This window comes from Hesperophylax consimilis, chromosome 14, assembly GCF_061612785.1.
Source record: "Hesperophylax consimilis isolate HC1 chromosome 14, BYU_Hcon_1.0, whole genome shotgun sequence".
In the NCBI taxonomy this organism is placed as follows: Eukaryota; Metazoa; Arthropoda; class Insecta; order Trichoptera; family Limnephilidae; genus Hesperophylax; species Hesperophylax consimilis.
Window position 1 is genome coordinate 20,230,027 of NC_142849.1, and position 24,302 is coordinate 20,254,328.

Genomic DNA, 24,302 nt, shown 5'->3' on the forward strand with positions numbered 1-24,302 from the left:
GAAAAGTAATTTAAAATCTCTTAATCCCTTCTTACATGATGGTCTAATATATGTAGGCGGTAGGTTGAATTTGGCTACACATTTATCTTACCAACAAAAACACCCAATTATCTTGCCGGCTAAACATAAGCTAACTGAATTGATAATACGTCACTACCATTATGTAAACCTACACGCAGGACCTCAAGCTTTGTTAGCTGAAATACGATTAAAATTTTGGCCCATCTTTGGTAAAAATACTATTAAAAGGATATTACATAAATGTATTGTATGTTTTAGATGTCGTCCCCGAACCGGTCATCAAATCATGGGAAATTTGCCACCCGAAAGAATTACGCCGAGTCGTCCTTTCGCTATCACCGGAATAGATTACGCCGGACCAATTCTAATTAAAAGTGGGACGCTGAGGAAGGCTTCCCTCGTAAAATCGTATTTATGTATCTTTATTTGCTTCTCAACCAAGGCTGTTCACTTGGAATTAGTTTCGGATTTATCTAGCAATGCTTTTTTGAACAGTTTAAAAAGGTTTATATCCCGTAGGGGACAACCTGAAAAGATCTTTTCCGACAATGCTAGTAATTTTAAAGGAGCTAGCAGCAAGCTCAAAGAGCTGTACACCAGCTTGAGGGAAAACAACGACAATATTCAAAATTATTTAGTGAACAGAGGTATTGAGTGGAAGTTCATAACCCCTCGAGCCCCTAATCAGGGAGGTTTGTGGGAAGCAGCAGTAAAATCAGCAAAGTTCCATTTGTATAGAATCACTAACAATTCTTCATTAACATTTGAACTCTTGTTTACCTTAATTTGTCAGATTGAGGCCTGTTTGAACTCCCGTCCATTAACTTCCTTATCCGACGACATCCATGATTACCAACCTCTTACCCCAAACCATTTCCTTATAGGCACTGAATCCTGTATCATTCCTGAGAGAGACGTCCGGGCGATACCGGACAACAGACTAACTCAATATCAGAGGATCAGTTCGCTAATTCAATCTTTTTGGTCTAGATGGAAGCAAGATTACCTGATGGAACTACAAAAGAGGACTAAATGGCAGACCAGCACTCAACGGGCACTGCAAAAAGACGATCTGGTGATTTTAAAGGAAGATCATTTACCTCCACCTTTATAGAAAATGGCCCGAATTCTGCATACACACCCTGGAGCGGATGGAGTAATACGAGTTGTTACCCTAAAAACACCTCAAGGAGTCTTTGTGAGGCCCATCACAAAGATATGTCTGATGCCCCTGGATTCAGACACTAAACCTGTAATTGACGTCCCGGACCTTACCAAGGATTGATTATGTACATTACACTATGATGCTTATCTTCTCGACTCCACCTTGGATGGATCAAGCAGAAGACCTGAGAAGAAAGAAGAAAAAAAAAAGGAACAATAATTGTGTTGTGTTCAGTGTGAACTATATTATTTGTGTTATTGAACTATTTAAATATGTAAAAATTAGTATGCAGACGTGTGTAATTTAGTCATTTTTGAATTTTTTTGGTTATTTAATAGGATTAATAATTTTCTAGTTATTTTTAGTTAATTAATAGAGTAATTCAACAGCATTTATACAGTTAAATTTATAAGTTTACCAGTAGGGCATAAAAAAAAGGGGGTTTTATTTTGTTAATTTCTGCTATTTTGAATTATTTTGTTAGTATTTTTGTGGTATATTTAGATTAAGAATTTTTAGTTTATTCTGTTTGTTTTATAGTTTATTTTTAAATAGATTATCATTCAAAAATTTAGTGCAATTTTTGAATCCCGCCCCCTGGCAATATGTTCAATTTTGCAGGCTACCGACATCTGTAGTCTAGAAATTTGAAGTTACTACGTTTAACCAAAATGGTGTGAGTCCTTGCTTAGAAAATATTGTCAATTTGGTCGGTATAGCAGGTTTCATTTTTACTGCTAGACATCACGATGACAAGTGGTTTATTTACATGTGGTGGTTTTTGAAGTCTTTAAAAAGGCTCGCATTATGTGTTTTTTCGTTCCTTTCTCAACAATAACTCGATAATAAACAAGCTCATAAGTCAGAGCGATCGTAGCAGTGTTATTCGCACAGTTCTTTATAAATATTATACCTGTTTCAATAGTTTGAAATAAATGTAAAGTTGTGTCAAGAAAACCAGTTTTTATTCAAAAAGGATCATCCCCAATTTTTATCAGCTAGAACTCTCTATATACGATGCTAGCACTCGGCCTACCTACACGCCTAAAGATTCTCGTACTTCCCGAGACGTACTTGGTCAGTCATCAATTAGCAGTTTCAACGAACTGTACTCGCGTCAGAACAGAAATCTTCTAGTGAGGCGGGTTACTTTCATATTTGTAATATTGATCATGTTATTGCAATAAACGCCCGGGTTGCCGGCAATAAAAAAAAAAAAAAAAACAGTGACCAACCTGCGGGCCTTGCGAACGCTACTGAGCTGTCTACTGAGCGGTCACTTGGCTGACGTCCCCCGCGTCGTACCCCGCCGTTACTCCACGGCCCCGCTACAGGCTACGGACCTATTTACCACACCCGGATTTAAATGGACATTATAGGAGAGACTACGGATTACCATGGACTCTTCGGGATTACATCAGCGCCCTGGCCCCCGATATCATCCCTGGCCTGCGTTCCTCACGCGCCTAGCCCCTGCGACACCTTCGCCGGTCTATGCCTCGGCTCCGCGACATCATTTCCGGCCTGGTTCTCCCGCAGAATTGCCGACCAGGTCCATCATACCTTCGGATACCCTGTTTCACACTGGAGTACCCGGAATTGCCGCGTCATCCTTAGTGCTGAATACATCCACAAGTCCGGTCTCCACCAACTAGTGTATCGACTACTGACTTTAACGCCTCGACCACACGACCGCCGTCATCGCCGCTTACACCTGGTATCATCGTCATCGGTCCGGAATCATCTCACAACTGCGCTACTGACTCACCTCAAATAAACACTGTGACCTCACAACCACATATCTTTCATTGTCTCACTACCAAATCCCCAAACACCTGTGACTTCCAATCAAAATCGTGAATTATTTATTTTGATTGGTCTACGAGTGTCAAGAAGTATTGTCATCCAATTTCTGTAACAAAGGGTTTTAAAATATCTTCCAATACAGTCGTGTCTTTGAGAGTTGCAAAACTGTAGTTGATAGAATGAACTTTGAAAGATGTAAATCGGTTGTTGGGTTGAAAATTTTATACTGTTTTCATGGTCACTTGCCATTTTACGGTTGATGTTCGAAGGAGTTCTCATCGATTTCAAAATAAATAAAAACATTGGTTATTAGGGCTGAATAGAAATGGCCATATCCCAAGTTGTTTCGGGAGTAATGAATAAGAAGTCAGCATTCAAGATTCTGATTGCGATCCAAGAGTACGCTACAATACAATGTAAAGATTTAAAAAAATACCATTTCTAGTAGTTTAATGCCAGATTACTGGCGCCCCTCGAAAGTTTGCCTTTAAAGACATTTCACAACCGGTTCCCAGAAATCCCGTGGAAACCCGTTTAGTAAAAGTACTGTCTACGAATATTAAATGGAATGAATGCGATATATTTGAAGGGTATGGTAAATTTTCTGAAACTACATTATGTGATAACTTACAGTTTCAAAAGTGAATGGTACTCCTTTAGGGCGTCTTACTCGGAAAAGATCGGTAACTTTTGAGCCAAGGAAGGCCTTCCTCCCGCCACCCCACGCTTCAACTACCTGAAATAATAAAACATCTATTTATTAAATATTCTGCATGATTCGTGACTTTGCAGACATTCTTTTAAAATTGCACGCAAAATCATAACAAACGAGAATTATAAACAGAGCAGAGATAAAAATGAGTAGGAGTCGGAATATGGTCATGGTATAAGGGTGGGTTTGCGGGGTTCAAACCCTCCTACCATCGTCATCGGCATTGAGTTGAAAAAATAATTATAGTACTAGTAGATTACATTCTTGGAAAATTCCCCCCCCCCCTAGGATCGAATCCCCACCCCTTAAGGACAAACCACGCTCCATTTGAATTTGAATACTGGAGCTACGCTCTTGGCAAGTATTAACACGAAACAAATGTGAGAAGTATGCCTTTCATGGATTAAGACACCTTTATAACTTTCTTCCTCTTTTTTATGATCAGACCAGTTTCGCTTCATAACAGGCCTCTCTCTTCAGACTGATGATCAAAATTCAAGGGGTGATGATAACAAACGATAACGGTGATGATAACAAACTTTGAATGATAAAATATTTCTAAATTAGTCTTGATATAAAGAGTTTCGATACTGTGTTCGCCATAAAGCGTATGCCCTTCAAGACTAATGAATGTCGGCTTACCTTTTCTCCTGCTGAGAGGACCTCCATGTTCTTGTCCAGGAGAACTCCAAATGGGAAGAGATGAAGGAGCAGTTGAGAAGGTACTTTTGGGAGACCAGCGTCTTCACCACGGGTCTCTCGCTCTCCAGAAGTTCGTACCTTGGATGAATTAAATATATATATATAGAGTATCATTGGAAATTCCTTGAGCACACTGAGATGTCCGTAACAATGAGGTCGTCTCCTATAGCGAAATTCATATTTTTTTTATATATATGTCATATTAATTTTCACGTGTTGAGGACATAACTTTTTGAATTTTTGGAAAATACCGAATAATACGAAAGATATGAGATAAGTCGTCAAAATTTTGATATTTGCGGCCGGCTGAAAAGCTAGTGACATCACGGTAAATGCGCGGTGATACTGCAGCACTGCAATTCGAATTATGAATTGTATTGAATCTTGTCTCTTATGACGTCATGTTTCACCGAAGTTCATTTTGAAAATTCACAACTGTCATTTTCGGAGATATAGTAATTTTACTGTCTCTAACTCTTTTTATATATAATACACTAGTAGACCCCGCAATGTTTCGCTAATGCTAATATCTTTCTCGTACGATTCAGAATCGAATCGTCGCTTAAAATGGCTTTATCATGGCCTCATTGATACTATTGGGGGACCAGATTTTAATAGCCCTGTACCTACTTCTCAACCTTTTTCTTCCTCATCTCCTTACATTCCTCACTCCATTCAGCTTCACAATATACCCCAATTAGGTATGCCATAGTCTCACCGGCTCCGAGGTGGTTGGGACTTTTGTGCGGTTTTCACAAAAACGGTCTTCAAAAAAATTACTGTACCCTCACTTGTACACGGTGACCGGATAAATCATCACAATGATAATTCATCACATCTTTAAAAAGTTATATAAAGTCATGGAAAGTGATGAAATATTTTTTTTTTCTTTATTCATAAAATTATATTTGGATACAGGTTTTTTACATGCTTTTCGACTACCACACTAGACACACGTCCGTATTATGTATTATTTATTAACTGGGTTAAGTAGGTTAGGTTAGGTTAGGTTAAAAAAAAAATTTTTTCATCGTTTCTAATGAAATCACTTTTTAAAAGTGTGTTGAATTGTCACTGTGTTGAGTTATCATGGAACCCTTGTACACTTGTTAATATTATCTTTCCCCAACAATGCAGCTAATCACATTGGCAAAGCGACAGACACATTTAAAAATAAATTTCCGGAAACCCTCTGGAAGGTAGACATCCCTCCATTTGAAAAAAAACACTATTATTTGCAAATTAAGAATTTACAACTTTTCGTTGTACCTATTTACATCACATGTTTTAATACGCGTCTAACTAAAGTGGGGTAAAAATTTGGTTTGACTAAGGATTGTACCTTCCTTCTCAGGGATTGGATTCAACCGCGCTAATAACCTCGCCTAATCTCGGTTGGGTTGGACCGACATTTATTTCGTAAATTAACTGCTGTAATGTCATCCGATTTCAGAGAGGTTCGTATTATGTCCGCGTGTGTGTACATGATTGCCACAAAAAGTTATAGAATGTATTGTCATTGAAAACGAACCTTGCTGAGTATCGGCTTGATTGAAAATCGGGTAGTGGTTTAATTTTTCCTTTTCATTATTTGCATTCATTCATTCCCCAAAACAAAAATTAAATTCAAATAAACGTATTTACAAAGTAATTCTATTTTGTTTGTTCTTTTCGAAAATAATTTATAAATTGAATACTGATATTATATTTACAAACATTTTGGTTTAAAATTGAATCTGGCTTCGGCGTGTTTATTCAAATACAACGAGACAGCCCCATTTCAGAGATAATTTATACACGGTATTCGGAAACTCGTAGAACAACCGGGAAACTAGCGGAAATCTACGTCACATGGAGAACCCAACTTACGTACCGTTTTACTTTTTCCCATTTTTTTCAGCAAATAAAAAGGTTAAAAATTTTCTTGATATTAACCACCTAGCGACTGATTTTTTAAAATTTTAACAAGAAGCATCCAATCCTATTGTTTCCCTAGTAAACCACAATCCCCTATCTGACATTTTTCCATCCCCAAAGATAAATCCCGCAATGTTTGGTAAGAGTATTGGCACATTGCTAGTCAATCCAAGGGAGCCTGCTTTCCCTCGATACAAAGGACTATCCCTTCAAGACCAGTGTTTCAAAAATTCCCCCAATTCTCAAAAAAAAAAACATTTCCTTACTTATTCGAATGAGGATTGGGTATTGCTACGTTCCTCTCACCTTTTTAAAATTCACGTGCTTGACTCCCCAGATTGTACCTTCTGTGGTCTAGAAGCAGGAATTTTAGATCACAATTTTTTTGGTTGTTCCAACTCTAAACAAATATCCTCTCTTCTATCAAGCCTTATCGAAAAATTACTCCCCTCCGTTCAACATCTCATTTCTCAAGTCCGAATTCGAATCCAATCTTCAATTCAAAAACGTTAAGCCACAAAATATAATGCAAATGTGATGTGGATTCACTAGTTTCCCGCTTGTACTCCGAGTTTCCGAATACCATTTACAGTCATTGGAAAATATACAATGGAATACATTATAAACCTTTTATCGTTCCAGTCTAGTAATGGATTCATTTGAATTAATTACGTTATCGGAATGGATAAGCGATATACCTCAATTACTTTGGATTCACCGATTGATTAACCGATTTGGTTTGTACATTTGCTTACATAGCCCACCTTAAATGATTAATGATTCAAAGTATTAAAATAATCTTACGTAATAATAAATCCAAGTTTATTTTATCACTTCTTTGCATTGACTAAATACCATCAATGTTTCTTTGTAAATTTTTTCAACATGTTTACAGTGTGAATAGTGAATAAGAGTCCCAACTGCACGAAATCAGTGAGACTATTACATCCCCAATAATTGGTATGTGGCTGAAGAGATTAGGGATTGGAAGGAGATGCGGTAGAGGAAGGTTGGGAATGTACCTACCTGACTATTTTAATCTGGTCACCAAATATGACTAAGACCATGTAAAGAAGCCAACGTTTCGTTTCTGAAAGCTGTTCTTTCACGGAGGATACTGAGAGTTTATAAGTTCAATCGAATTAGTTTGTATTTTTTCACAATTATTTTTTTTATGTGAATACCGCATAAGAATCTCAACTTCTCCCACCGCCTGAAGCCTGTGAGATTATGGAAATTCCAATTGGGGTATGTTGTAAAGCTGTAGGTAGTGAGGAGGGGAAGGAGATGTGAAAGAGGAAGGTGGGAAAGTACCTGGCTATTCAGAGCTAGTCACAAAACTCGGCCAAAGTCATTTCAAGCAACGTTTCAATTGTGAACACACCCAAAATAATACACTCAAAAAGTGTAAAATACTTTCAGTTCTTCAGGAAAGTGTGGTATTGTTATTTAAATTTATTATTTGTGAAATAACACAAATCAAACAATAAAATTTACTTGCGCACGCCGAGATTTGAACCAGCAACCTCCAGATTGCTGGTCGAGAGTCGAGAACCTTATCCCCTTACCACGAAGGCAATATAATTAAAAGTAGTATACCTATAGTATATTTGCGGCAATGGTATATTTAGAGATAGTGGTATCATTATACATGTTTGGGGTATATTTTTAGCAAACGAGCATTTAAAAACAAAAACTGTGGTGAAAAACGCCATTTAGAATTACAACGTTGTTTGCAATAGCTTTAGCCGTGTTTGGTGACTAGATTTGAACAGCCAGGTACTTCTCAACCATCCTCTCCCCATCTTCTTCCCCTCCCCACTACATTCACCCTCACAACATATCAATCGGGAATGACGGAATCTGGCTCCAAACGGTAAATAAAATAAAAACCCCCAACCTCTGAACGGATGTTGTCATGTATACCAAAAATTATCACTGCTCCTAAAAGTGTAAAAAATTGTTTTTTTTTAAATCCTTTGTAATTGTGGGTTAGCTCAGTTCCAGTCCATATAATGGGGGCTTAGGGGGCTATAAGGGGATGTAAGTGGCCTAATTACAAAAACTGGTGTTTTGAGTTAAGCCCGGTTTCTGTAATGCCTTCTATAATCATATGTATTAGTGATACTAAGCTCTATTTTGTTCATACAGGCGTTTAAGGCCCCTTAGTAAGCGTTCAAAGATGGTTTGAAAGGGAGATATGTAAATACGAATGGTAGAGAGAGCGCGCTTATAAAAAAAACAATAATAATTAAGCGAAAATGGTGAAAATATTTAATATAACACGACTCGTTTGAAATAGATCAAAAATCTCTCGACAAATTTTTTAGTTGCATTTAAAGATACACTGTAGATTTTTTCATGCCTATAACATCAAACAACAGAACAAAATGCGTTTTTAATAATTTTCGGAGCTTTCAAGCGATTTTTTGATATCGACGGAATTTCACATAATTACCATTTCGGCATAAAAATGTATACATACCATCTTAAAAATAACATATATTCTTTTTTAAACTTAAAAACTAAGAAAAAAAGTCAACGTGAAACTTGTTATAAATTGGTAAAAATTGGGTATTCGGGGGCTTATACAGTTGGGCATATCAGTTGGGCGGTTATACAGTCGGGCATATGAGCATTTCAATCCTTATTTGCGTTTATATCAAAACTATGTTTTTTCTAGATAAGCCCCCGTGATCCTTAACTCCCGATAATATATTATGCAAAACTAATTATCAGTTCAAAACATTCTAAAACAGAATAATGGAGGGAAGCGCTTTGCTTTTAATTAACTTTGGCAATTTCAGTATACCCATACTTGTCATGTAAATTGTTGGTCAAATTTGGCTTAATTTTGATGTGTTGGCATGTTTAAAACATTAACATACTTCTCCTCTCCGCGCTAAGCGAAACAGGGCACGCGTTATTACAACTGGATTTGTGCTCACATGACATATTTAAATGTCTTTTAAAACTTGTTTTTTTTTAAAGTTTGAACTGGATTGAATCTTCCTACCCAGGAACTGGAGTCGCTAACGCTAACAACCTCGCCAAATGTCGATCGGGTAGGTCCGGTATTTATTTTGTAAATGAACTGCTGTAATGCTATCCGATTTCAGTGAGATGCGTGTATGTCCGCGTGTGTACGTGATTGCCACCAAAAGTTGATATAATTCATTGTCATTGATAACGAGTCTATCTGCTGAATTACAACTCGATAAGATTTCGGGATGGGGTTAATTCCCGCTTCCAAGTTTTGTATTCATTTAACCCAAAAAAGTTATTTTCACAAATTACAACTCAATTTTTTATATTAAACCTTTAAATAACAGAAGATAATGGTTCTTGTATCTATAAAAATGCACAGATTTTTCCGTAAAGAATTTACAGGTTTACTTTGACAGCACACAATGTAATTTTCATGGTAAGTTATGGGGAAAAATGTCACATCGTTTTACTGCCTTCGGGAGACGAAAGAGCTGTCACGCCTGTCTAGCAGAACTTTTATTTAATTTTTTTTGGCTTTTATTTAATACACTACATTTTAACATGATTTGTAATAAGTTTGAATACGAGAAAAACAAATACTAACTGAAAATAGAAAGACAGAAGATAAAATATACAAAAAACAAAAATAGAAGATATAACAAATATCTAATACTGAAACTCTCTTTACAATTTAGTAGTTAATTCAATTAAAAGAATTTTTAATAAGAAACAGTTAAATAACATACAAATATCTGCAGGTATTAGAATTACTTTAAAATACCTACATCGAACACTTTCTAGGCAAAATTTACTTTAACAACTTTCCATTAATACTAAAAAATATATCGAAATTATTAATTAGATCCAGCTTAGGTTAAAATAAGATCGAAAAATTAAGGCTAACTACTGCTAGTCCTCTATGGATAATATATTCTTATGTTTTCCACGAATTTTTCGTTACTTATTTTACATATTTAATTTATTATTCAATATAAACTTTGATTTCCCGAACATAAATTTATACTCGTATAATGGCAGATGAACTATTATTTCATTTGCTTACATTTCCACTACACTTTTGAAGAAGTTATTATAACACGCGATGATGCCTAAATCATCCCAGCTGATATAATAATGACGTAGGCAGTGTATGTACTTACATATTCTCTGTTGTCAAAATCAAGTCTGTACGTGACTAGCACGTGCTTCGTCTCTGCTGTCGGGAGTTGTTCATCCACCACGTGGATTCCCAAGTCAATCTCATACAGGGTCTTTGCTATTTCTATCAATTGGCCTGGAACATACAAATAAGTTAATTGCCAGAAGCTATGAGTAGAAAACATTTCCAGTAAGTAAACCTTATGATTCATTGTGCCTATTCTTCACCATCCATTACCTTTAAAGTAGCTAGAGAAGCCCTGTCTGGCGCTCCGATAAACCAGCACGGCCCCATCATCGTCCACCTTGGTCAGGTACATAGAGGGGCTCTTCATTCGAGGGTAGGTGAACCTCATGCGCAGGTGGATGTTGTCCACTGACTGCAGGAAGTCGCAGAAATAGCGCCCTGTGGCCTTGATCATCTCATCGTATCTGAAACATATTAGGACTTATCAAAACTATCCATAGAGAGTATAAACTTTTTGAGAGTCGCAACATATCAGGTGTCCCCAAAAGCCAGATGCCCAATCATGTAAATTATTATACTAAAGAAATTGGTAATGGGGGGGGGGAGGTGGGAAGAGTAAGATTGGTGGTTCACATCGGTCATTAAACAAGGATAGAGAGTATCCACCACCCTCAAAACGAGGTGCGTATATTAATTACACTTAATATTAAAAATACAAATTAAACCTGTATAAATAAAGTGGGATTATTTTGATGCGTAGCGTTTGATGTGGCAACACTGACGATTTTCCGTAAAATGGGGAAGCAGGCCAACATCTGATATGCCTTCAGTGCAAGTTTGAACTTGCTAGAGTCCCTTGGTGGTCTATGGAGATTGTTTACGTGAACCGGTTTTTTCTAATAAGTTCCGAAAAATTGGTGTCAACAATTTCGATTTCTACGGTAGAGAAAGTTTTTCGGAACTTACTAGAAAAAACCGATTCACGTAAACAATCGCCATAGACCACCAAGGGACTATAGCAAGTTCAAACTTGCACTGAAGGCGTATCAGATGTTGGCCTGCCTCCTCTTCTCTACGCTATCAAATTTTGTTTCAGACATTCAGACTTGGCACAGTTCAACAAAAACTTTTGCAAAACTATTTGATTATTACAGCATACGAGTAGAGTATATATAATTTGAGATAATTCCTTTGTCGATAACTAATCGGCGGTTTTCAATAGGTAAATCCTATTATTTCTATTAAGGAACATTTGAGAAATACGATCAAACAAAAAACATGTTTTCTTCTGTTTTTACAGTTACATGAATATTCTGAAGCTACATAACTCACGGAGATAGTTGCAGTCATATAATACAGAAAAAAACCAGAAGTGCCTTCACTACAAATTTGAATGGAAACAAATCTGTCACTGAATTAATAATTTTTGGTTCTAGACCATTTAGCACGTGGTTTGTCTCTCTTACACTAACCTGAAATTGTATATCGCCATCTCATTTTTATTTCGTAATGATGGTGAAACACAGTTTTTTATGGAAATATAAGCCCAAAATTGGCAAATATTTGGATCACGAAACACGCTCACGAGGCACGTCTTGTGCATTCTTTACTCTTTGATTGCGGTAATTTAGAGATTACGAACAAAAAGCTTTGGGAAAGAACCCAGCGTTCTAGAGTCCTTGTTGCTTCAGCACACAGATTATCGGTGGAGTAGTTAAAATAATATTTGGTTTAGCGGTCCCTGATAGTTTATTGTGCACTTGGGAGCGGATTTAGTGCTTTTTTGTTTAATTTGTTTAAAGGGAGATAACAGTACAGCTATTTCAAAATCTAGTCTCTGGATAAAGTTAATTAAAGGTTATTGTAAAAGTGAAGTTGAAGTATCACCAAGGTAAATCAAAATAAAATATTTATTTTCCGTAATATAATGTGATTTATTTAATACTTATTTAAATTAAAAAAAGTTGCGAGCTGCTTTGCTAGTATTCTGGGAAAAGAGGAATACATATGGTAGTTAGTCCCAGAAATTCAGCACTGAAATAAATCCTGACTTCTAGTATTACGTTGTGGAATCCGAAAGCTTATCAATTCTAGCAATACCGGACTATCAACTAAATCATTTAGAACTTTATATAGAAATACCAAGTCAGTGAAAATTCTTCTGTCTGACAATTTGAGCGTATTGTGGTTTAACATAATTGCTGGAATACCCATTTTAAAATTTATAAAATGTAAGAATTTATTTTGAATTCTTACAACAGCTTGTACTTGTATATTATAATGTGGGTTCCAGACAGGAGAATTGTACTCAAGTTGACTTATTACATAGGCTAAATATAACAATTTAATACACTTTAAATTGTTAAAATTTCTTGTTGTAAAGTGATGCCTAAGTCTTTGATTTGTCTTTATGTCTCAAGAGCATTGTTATCAATGTTATAATAAAAAATCACTGGATTTTTTATTCGATAAAATCTAACTATTTAACATTTTGAGAAATTTAAGTAAAGCCTATTTTCATTACACCAAATTAATAATTTGTTGATATTGATTTGAAGAATGTTGCAATGGTAAATATTTAGAATAGTTCTCTAAACTATGAGGTCATCAGCAAAAAGTAAGATAGATACATCATGAAATATTTTTCTACGATCATTTATTAACAAGATAAATAAGATTGGGCCAAGGTGTGAACCCTGTGGAACTCCACTTGTTGCATTAATTTTTTCCGACAGGGAGGATTTTATTCTAACAATTTGTTGTCTTCCAGTAAGATAGCTTTCAAACCAGGCTAATATATTGCCACGTATACCAAGCTTTCCTAATTTCCAAATGAAAATTTTATGAGAAACTGTATCAAAGGCTTATAAATATAAACCTATAACTGTATCAATGGCTTATAAAATATAAACCTTCTGAATAAATTCTCTAAATAATAGTGAAAACCCTGTCAAACTCCATTGCATAGTTTAGAAAAACTAAGCGCACAAACAGACAGACGCGGACAGTGACTCTGTTCTATACTATTTTGAGATATCGTAATGTATTGTCGCGATTACGAATTTACTAAAAGTTTATCAGGAAATGGTCTGTAATCCCGTTTTTTAGTTCATTTTGATGTCCCGGCATGTTCCCAAACGTTCCAGACTATTCCCGAACATTCCACAACATTCCAGAATGTTCCGGGATGTTCTGGAATGTTGTGGAAAGCTCTCGAATACTCTCGAATGTTCTGGACTGTTCTAGAAATTTCTAGACGGCGAAACTTTCAGCCCTTTTATCTTCAAATTATAACACACTATATAACTCCCTTGATCGTACCGGGACTCGTTTCTGAGTTCTAGCGGCACGCACTTTGTACACTTACTTTTGCAATATATATATATATTGATTACAATGAATCGTCATGCTTTAATAACTGATTTCGACAAGAATTCAGTTATTTAATCATATATTGATTTATTAAAATAGAAAATAAAACATTTTTTAACTTATTTCCACTTTTTTATTTTACCACTACCGGTTTCATCCTATTATGGACATCTTCAGGCTGGCAATTGAAATTCTTTTGTTACAGAATTTATACAAAATTATTTACACAATGTCAAGGTAGGTACATATTATTGGGTTATTAAATTACAATGGTTCTTTAAGGTTAATATGTCATAAATAAGAAATAATAATATAACAATGGTCAATATAGCAGAATAATCGATAATTTAGGAAATAAAATAATGAATTTTCCTGTATACCACGCAGGACAATCCGGAAGAGAAGAATAAAATAAAATTTAAAAAAAAGTGGAAATAAGTTAAAAAATGTTTTATTTTCTATTTTAATAATATATAATTCCACCAAGTATAACAGTATAATAAATAAAGTCATATATTGATTTATTTTAGTTGATAATCCGTCATAAAAAAAAACACGGAGAACAAAAATACTACATGTAAATGGTCCCTCAACAAGACAAATTCTTTTTTTTTTTACAAAGGACTCCAAATTGATTTTCAGAAACTCTTAAATTATTTCCATTTGCCATCAATATAATATCGTATTTCCCATCAAAATTTCGTCTTTAAAAATCCAATTTCCTTCCACAAATCTTCATCTGTTGTACCTATCAATCGATGAGTTCTTTTCATAAACATATTTGAGGGAGATTTTTGCATCACACCCAACAAATATATTTTCGTATTCAGTCAAGGTGAATAATACTTTTTGTCGTTATACGGAATGGCGTTAACATTATGAAAAGCTTGCTGTACACACAGAGGAAATTAAAAAAAAATATATTTATTCTAATTTAAGGAATAAAAAGACCATGTAATAAAGCACATAAATTATAGGTTATTCAAAACAAGGTACATAATTAAAAAGATGTTTAACATTAACTATACAACATAAACGAGAGGTTGGAGAAAATGGCCGTCATGGACGCCTGGCAAACGCGAAACATAAATTGATTTTTATTGAAAGAAGTGAAAGTGAAAGTAAACAAGTCTTTTTTAAATTTTAAAATAATAATTTTTTTATTAAAAAATCTAACTATTCGTATTACAAATTAAAAATATATAAATTTGTTTTAGACCACTTTAAACTCTACTCTATAGTTTTAATACTCTCCTGACGAAGGAAGGGTGCTTCCGAAACCGGTAGAGTGAAATTAAAATTAAAGTGGTCTAAAACAAATTTATATATTTTTATTGTAAAAATTCATCATTTGGAATAGATCCATGGCCTATTTTAGTAAGAATAGCAGAAAATATAATGCACAGAGTTTTGGCGGCCGGGCAAAAAGAGCTGACGAGCCACAAGGATGGCCGAATGAAGAGTCGTTCTGTGCAAGACCGTCGTCTCGTCTTGCCACGCTTGCTACGCTAGAGTCGGATTAACGCCCCTAGGCGCGCCAAAAGGTATTTCACATTAAATTTTGAAATTTTTTAAGACCTTATTATAAATTTTTTGAGAACTTATTATTTACATCACGTTGATAAAAGAGAAAAGGTGTAAATCATATTATTGTATTTTCCAGGAATGTAATCATGGGAGGGGTTACCCCCCTTAACCCACACACCTTGTATTTTTCCTTGCAAACGACAAATACCTCTCCACTGAGCTCTATAATTCACTTCCTTCAGCAATAGAGAAAACAGATATGCAAATTTATAAAAAAAAAATTAAAATAAAAACTGGCTAAAATATATTAAATAAAATGTCTAAGGAGCTGAAACAAACTAACAGTATTCAAATAAAACTCCGCCTCAGCACAGGAACCTCTTCGTCAAAGTTCGTTATAACTGTTTACTTTTATATATTTTTTTTACATTAGCGTCCAACTTGAGGCATTGATGAAAACTGTTATTACGCAATAAATATTTTTTGTTTTTTTTTTATAGCATATATTTTCCCATTCTCTTTTATCTCTTTAATTCACACCTTAAAAACGTCACATGAACTTGTGTGACTACTTTAATATTTCCCACCAATGGCAACACTGGCTCGCGGGGTGATCCTTCGATCACCACAATTACAGTCGATCATGACGAAGCAAAAAGCATTCCTGGCTTAGCGTTCGCCCCTACTGGTCACACTTACTATTTGCCACCGTTTCCCGCGTATTTTATTTTGTAAAAATAGTTCACACAAATAAAATAGAAATCATCGTATAACTACTCGAGTTTTAATCAACATCTCCCCATATCTACTGAACTCGGATTTAAATAGTATTTGAACAAAATATTTTCCGCCGCAACACAAGAACTCCTAGTGAGGAGGTCTAAGAAAAACAATGAATTATAATATGTATATCCATTATCCTTAAATTTGTAATCAGGTAATAAATTTTTGAAAAATGCGAGAAATCAGCATTTTTCTCAATTTCGCTTGTACCCCTTCAACCCTTAACTTAATCAGCTGTATAAATAATACGGAATTTTACGAGTTTTTTATAGTGTGTGTAAACCAACATTATATTGTATATTTGTGGAATATTTCCCAACGCTTTTTGGAAAATTTATAGTCTCGGACGTGTCTAGTCTAGACGTTCAATGAAACTGTTTGTTTCTCATAGTCATAGTCACTTACAAGTGTGCAAACAACCTTAATGATGGTATTATAACCGGCCTTATAACATTATAAGGATTCAATTGTTATTCTTGGAAATCTAATTAATTGCCCGAGACTAATTTGTTTTGCATACTCTTTTATTTAACCTTACTATATTGATGTTCTGATCTAGGTATGCTATACGTCATCCATAATTTTGCGTAGAAATTTTTTAGTGCGATCCTCATGAGAGTTGAATACCGTAAATTAGTACATTATATACATTTTACGGAATGCGAAACCACGAAATTTTGACGAATATTTTAATTGAAATTTTAATGTTAATTTTAATTGAAATTTTAATTTTAATTTTAATTTTAATTTTAATTTTAATTTTAATTTTAATTTTAATTTTAATTTTAATTTTAATTTTAATTTTAATTTTAATTTTAATTTTAATTTTAATTTTAATTTTAATTTTAATTTTAATTTTAATTTTAATTTTAATTTTAATTTTAATTTTAATTTTAATTTTAATTTTAATTTTAATTTTAATTTTAATTTTAATTTTAATTTTAATTTTAATTTTAATTTTAATTTTAATTTTAATTTTAATTTTAATTTTAATTTTAATTTTAATTTTAATTTTAATTTTAATTTTAATTTTAATTTCAAATTTAATTTTAATTTTAATTTCAATTTTAATTTTCATTTTAATTTTAATTTTTAATTTTTATTATTTTTTATTTTAACTTTTCTTTTTATTTTAACTTTTCTTTTATTTTAATTTTCCACACTGACTTATGATTTTTAAAAGTTTCTATTGAAGCCAAATATGTAGGTACTTTAATTCATTAAACATGTAATTAAATATTTTATTAAACTTTTCAGAATTTAATGATTTGAATGCTTTTACGAATGAAAAAAAAACCCATGAAAGATTTGTATGCGAGTGTGGATACCAGATATATATTTTTCATTACTTAAATGAAGTCAAACAAATGCAATATTTTAGTATTTCTTAGATGAATTTTTCTCTCGTGGTAAATTAATTTACATCGCTCAAGTCAAAAATAATAATATTCAATTATCAGAATCGTCAGAAAAATATAAAGTTAAATTCATTTAACTATTAAAAACTGTTAAATTCTTTTCTATAAAAAAAATGTATCTATTACTTCAAATTTTTTCAATAGTAATTATTAATGATCTTATTAAAAGAAAACACTTTACTATATTGAAGTAAATAGAAGAAACCATGGATTATTTATCGACAATTCAAAGGTATTTGATGCAATTGTTCATAGTAAATTACTGGAAATTCTAGAAGAAATTTTGAAGTTCGGGAAACATAATGCATTAATTTTTATTGATTCAAAATGATAATATCCTTAGTTTTTTTTTAAATACAGGGTATCCCGAGGTAAAGCGCACTAACTTCGGGGGTGATTCTAGATGATTTTAGAAGTAGAAAAATCAATGTTTTAAAATAGTTTTTAGGTTAAAAAGTTGAGTTGTTTGTATGGGAAAATAAATAAACTTTTGTGGAAAAATATTTTAGAATGACAAAAAGAGTTATTTATTTTTTCTACTTCTACCATCATGTAGAATCACCTCCTGAAGTTAGTGCACTTTTTTTTATTTTTTTATTTTTTATTATCAATATAAAGTTTTTTTACAGGTTTTTTTTTTCGAAGTCTGTCTCACTAGGATAAACCTGTGTCGAGACAGACGTATTTGATACATGAATTAATGTTTACATATTTTTTGATACATAAAATATTTCATTACATTAAATGACATTGTGAAAAAGATACAAAATAATAAATAATAATAATAAATGATAAATTTGTTAATCAGCATCTAGTTGGAGTACATACTTATGTAGGGATTTTTATAAAATTTTTGATCATGGATCTGTCTTGGCTGATGATCCAAGACTTGATGTCTGTTTTATATTTCAAAAAAAATTCGTTCAGTCTAATGGCTAGTGGGAGAGCATTATATAGCCTTGTTGCAAAATATCTAAAATTTCTCTGGCCAAAAGTTGTTTTAGCGAAAGGGATTTGTAAGAAATTATGTCCTTTGGTTCTAGTATCACGAGCAGTTTGGATATTGTCAAAAGTAGTTTTGTGTTTGAAGAGGTATGTTAGTATGTTTTTAGCATAAAGTTGCCTAATGTCCATAACACAGATTTTCCTAAAGATTTCATCCGAACTGCTTGTGATTGGTAGTTTGAGGATAATCTTTATTATGAGTTTCTGAGCTTTAGATATTGGATCAATGGCGGCAGCGTTTGCTCCTCCCCATGCTATGATACCATATTCTATTAAAGATTCACAAAGTGCATAGTAGATTGTTTTGAGCTGGCTTAGGTTGAGAAAGTTGCGAGTTTGTCTAAAAAAGTAAATGAATTTTCTAAGTTTGTTTGCTGTAGTGGTTATATGTTGTTTCCACTTTAAATTGCTGTCAAAAATAATACCTAAGTATTTAATTTTAGTTACCTGTTCTAAATAAGGGCAATCACATATTATCGTATTTGTCAGGTTGCAAGCACATATTTTAATTTGATTTTCTGGGTATCTTGAGGAAGGATTAATACTAAATTCAATGTATTTAGTTTTGGTCACATTCATTGTTAGTGTATTATTGTTTAACCATCTTTTAACCACAGTTATGCCCCTGTTAGTTTTTATGTATACATCATTCCAATTGCTTGATTTGAAGAGGAGAATCGTATCATCAGCGAAACTTACAATTTTGGCATATATTTGAAGATTACATAATTCATTTATGTATATTAAGAACAGGGTAGGACCTAAAACACTTCCTTGAGGCACGCCGTAGCTAATTGGTAATTGATTGCTATTGCAGTTGTTGATTTTCACTTTACCCCCAGATACCCAGTATAAAGTACATAGATATAATTTACATAAATAATATGTTGATAAACTGCTATCTTGTAGTTTTTATGTCGTAATATTACTTACAGAGCGTCCCAAATAACAAAAATAAACACGTGATTAATCGACTGCACACGAAATAAGTACTAAACTGACACAGCGGGTTTTGAGAGTCTTGAGTTTGAGAAATTTTGAGTTGAGAAATTATAAAAATAATGTTTTTAAAAATATATTTCACCAGAACCACTTATGGTGACCTATGGCAGAGTTGTTGGTTATACGATAAATGGTTCCCGGTGCGGCGGTACCCGAACCTGCCTTCCAAATTTGTTAATTGTAATTGATTCCTATGACGTGCGAAGTGTGACGTATATCCAATTTATATGATAGGCTATTTATAACATCGCCTTATAGTGAAACCTTCGTGCAATAATCGTTTAACTGTATTTGGCAAAGCATTTAATGGGCAACATCATATTTATTATCGTCTGTTTGCCATTTTTAAATATGCTCGTTGATGTACGTTTTTATTCTAGTCACGCGATTTGCGTTTACTAGTTTTACTACTACGACTAATGAAATATTTGATCACGTAACACGGTATTTTCTATTGTGAAATGTTAGAATAAAGAGAAAAATCATTGAAACTTTGAAACTGGACGCTCGATAACCCGGCAGGCTAATTTGTGTGCTTTTGGGAACAACTCGTACGGCCTCATCGAAATCGTTTTGTCTCCCTTACTTTCATGGTGAGAAATATGATCTAAACGTTGTTAGAAAGAAAAAAACACCATGCTTTATATTCAAAGCTATAAATCAACCACAGAAGTATTAAAATGTACACCTCTATGACACCAAAGATTCTGAACGAAATTTGAAAAAAATTATGAAACTAAATTTCTTACTATTTATTTTTAAACGTCAAAAATATGAGATGAAACAATAACGCTAATATATTTGTCTAAAAAAATTATATGTTTGTATTTAATTTTAGTTACAAAAAAAGAAGGTGACCCATTTTTTATTTATTTTTTATGTTGGCATTCAAAATTTGAATATTTAGAAAATTAAATATTTATTTGTAATAACAAAATTCGAAACGTATTTTATCTCCTTCCAAATTCAGTTTTCGAGTTTTCCATTGGTTTGGATTTTATTAAATTTAAATTTGGACCAACATTAAAAAACATCAAGTTTGACACATCTGGTAAAGAATACGTTAGTTGCATTACTTAAACATGTGTATTTATTTTTTAATTCAGTGGAATCAACGTGAGAATAGTTGTTAAGTTAATAGTAAGATGCAAAAACAGTCGAATTTATCAAGTGATAAAAGGAATATGTGATAGTTAGTTCTAGAATTTCTGTAGTGAAAAAAAATCCCTACTTTTTATGGAATTGGTGTAAAGTCATAAATAAAACGTAAAATAATTGAATTTTTTTTTTTAAACGGCGAAAGTGCCAGCTACTTCGTGGCGGTGATTAATTTTATTTGGCTATAACATCTAGTAATGTGTTAGGAAAATGTACCATTTAAAAAAAAACCGAACACGAGTCCCAACTCCCAACTGCTCCAACCGTCCAGAGCTAGAGACATCCCCAATGGGGTATATAGCATCCCCAATTGAGGTATGTTGTGCGGCGGAAGGTAGTGGGGAGGAGAAAAAGAAGGGGAAGAGGAAGATGGGAGAGTACCAAGCTATTCAGATCTGGTCACCAAACACGGCTAAAGCTATTTCAAGCCATGTTTCCATTCTGAATGGTGGTCTTACACCAGGGCGATACTGAAAGTATCTTCCACTGTGAAACGTGCTACAAGTATACTATAAATTAGTTTGAATAATATCAAATAAAATATGCCTTTGCGCGCTGAGATTTAAGCCCGCGACCTCCTGATTACTAGTCGAGAGCCTTACCCCTACCACGGAGGCCGTTCAACGTATGAAATATTACAGGAAATTTATAAAAAAAAACTCATAAGTACATAATTTTTGGTTGTTGTTGGAATGTATCAAATAATAAATGAGTTACGAAAAGTTGGTACATAAATGAAAACAATCAAAACAAAAAAATGTACAATGTACGAGAATTTTATAATAACACAAATGAAAACATTCTCGTCTAAAAATGAGAATTCCCTTGAACCTAGTTTTACGAATTCAGTACAATTTAACTTTAAAATTCAATATCACAGGGTTTTTCTGACTGGCGACAAAATACTCATAAATATTTGATTTCAACAGATTCCGTAACATTCCTGGCGGGTAGGCAAAACACAGAACTCCGCACGTATCGTTACTTTATTCATGTATATTAAAAATGTATGGTTAGCATTGCTTAGAATTTTTTTTTCTTTTTATACTGGGAAATAGCGTCCGGAGATAACACATTAATTTTTTATTCATTCAGAAATTTTGTTACACCTTGACCTTTATCGGCCTTTTTATTAGCTCAAAAGAAAGTATCAGGCCTGTATAAAACTACTTTAAAGTTCAAAATCTCCTACTTAACCCTTTTTCAGTTGTTGTTCTATTGATATATAGCAAATTAAGTTGTTTAAAAAATTGTCGTAAACATTTAAATGTTTGTGCCTGAACTTTCGCAAATTCTCATGGAAATAAAACACTATTTTTCGTGATGTTTCTTTCTTGAATGAATCAAAACAGTTGGCTGGGAACCATGTCACCATTTACATAGGGAGTGTTATTGCTAGCGGCCCGATTCCAAATGTTACACAACGTTGTGTGCCGCTTTAATTGAAATCGGCCATTACTGCAAAATTTCTCCTTAAATCCGAGGGAGACCCAAAAAGCATAGAGCACGCCTAATTACGGAGGCAGTTTAAATCCCAAAATAACTCCATTTATATAGGGTGCAGCAAAACAGACATCGAGGTTTTGAAGGGCTATTAAAAAAACGGCGCATCTTGCAGAAATGGGATTAATTTTATTTTATTTGGTACATCATGCCGTTTTATGCATTAAGTTCTGAAGATGACATCAGAAAGATGATGGTCCCCAGCAGCGATATGATTACGATTTTGGATGTCTTCGGCCCCATTTTGGTAAATCTCGATGGGTATAGCGGCGATTTCCTCCCGAATTTGATCCTCGAGTTCTTCCAAGGTGTGAGGCCGATGTTTAAAAATATTCTCCTTTAGGTTTTAGTCACCCTTGAGAGATGAGGCGCGCAGATAACATCTGTCGCAGTTTCATCATTGAAACTCGAGCAGTATGGGTCGTAGCACCGTCCTGTTGAAACCAGATATCACCCAGATCTGTTTCCTCTGTTAGTTTTTCCAAGTAAGGTTTTCCGATTCGAACTTTTCATTCATTTTTATTCACATTTATTTTTAGAAGTTCTGTAAATATTTTTTTACTCATTTTTATCCCCGAGTTATCGAAAAACATGTTATTTATTGAAAACCCAATTTTACTTTGTGATAAACAAAATAGAAATTGTCTAAGCTTTGCATCGAAAACAGCTGTTTTGCGCAACGTGCGGATTTCGCTGTTACAACGTGTGGTCTGTTTCTATGATGTTGTTAGCTAACCATCACACCGTTTCTCCGCAGAGGTAGGCAGAGAGGACTCTCCGGCAAATAACTCGGTCTTGGCACACAATCATTGTCTCACTGTCTCATACATTATTCTGACTCTTCACATGGCCCGACTTAAGTATCTGATTCACTTGATCGTGCCATGTCTTCCTCGGGCGTCCCCGACATCTACAATTCGAATTTTCGTCATTATATATCTCTACCTATTGCAAAAATGTATTTAAGTAATCAAATTTTAAGTAATGAATTATGGAATAAGTATAAACCTTCACAACCTGTTATATAATTAATTTATTTTAACATTGTTTTTTTCCTCTTTATATCATTTTTTTTAATGATGAACTAACTTTTATAAGACAAGGTTTTATGCATAGCATAAAGGATAATAAATAATTATAAGCAATAATTAGTCATCCGAAATACTAATACAAATTGAAAATATCTCCCGAGTAAAAATAAATGCCGCCAACGGTAATTGAACCCGTGCCTTCTGATGTCCGGTCAGGTTCTCTGTATCCACTGAGCTATGTCGGCTTATTTCCAGCCCGCCAAATGATTCAATATGTACTAGTACCTCAATCAACAATTACTGCTTATTATATATTTTTTCCACCTGTAAACAATTAACTTTATTTTCGTAGGAAAGGCTTTGTTAGTGCTAAATTTCTCACTAGATGGCGTCTTGACATATGATATCTTCATTTATTGGTGAAATATTTTGACTTTCAAATATTTTTATTTATCATTTCTTTACATTGTATCTTTTTTTTAAGTTAGAATTTTTAACTTCACTAGGACAAGCCTTTATTGAGGTACCACTAAAAAAATATAAATTCCTCAATAAAAAATATAAATGTAAACTACTAAAAAAAATATTATTTCAATAGAAATGTATGAACGCAAAAAAAATACAATATTTATTTATTTATTTATTTATTGGATGATTTTTATAGCGCCGCTTTTGCGAAATATCACCTCAGGGGCGCTGTACAGTTAATGCAGATATTACAAAAAAAATAATATAAATATTACAAATTGAAATTAAGTTAAATAAAATGAAGTACAGAAACAGGTGACACGGAGATGGAGAGTCTGCTGCAAGAATCCTAGGTGGTGAGGAAACTGGACCGGCTGCTGCAGCGAGAGAGTCCACCGCGTCCACCAACAGTGCCAGCACGAGGTTCGTCATCCTTCCAGGTATGTGTCTGCTGCTAATAGAGCGCTGACACAATGTCCTCTCATGGATTCCAGACCTTGGCAGCACCGCTGTGACATTCGACGAAGGTAGAGGATGGAGACTCTGCAGCAAGAATCCCAGGTGGTGAGGAAACTGGACCAGCTACTGCAGCGAAAGA

General features: G+C 33.8%; 1 protein-coding gene across 1 annotated transcript in view; it reads right to left on the reverse strand.

Annotated features, from left to right (window-relative positions):
- The window catches only part of LOC149418033 (soluble guanylate cyclase 89Da-like), a 215,621-nt gene that overhangs the window by 26,465 nt on the left and 164,854 nt on the right, over positions 1–24,302 (reverse strand). Inside the window, exons 4-7 of the mRNA XM_089639623.1 lie at positions 10,708–10,901; positions 10,472–10,605; positions 4,347–4,484; positions 3,624–3,728 (exon numbers count right to left, since the gene is read on the reverse strand). Of these exons, the coding sequence (XP_089495749.1) occupies positions 3,624–3,728; positions 4,347–4,484; positions 10,472–10,605; positions 10,708–10,901 (571 nt within the window). The remainder of the gene's footprint in view (positions 1–3,623; positions 3,729–4,346; positions 4,485–10,471; positions 10,606–10,707; positions 10,902–24,302) is intronic.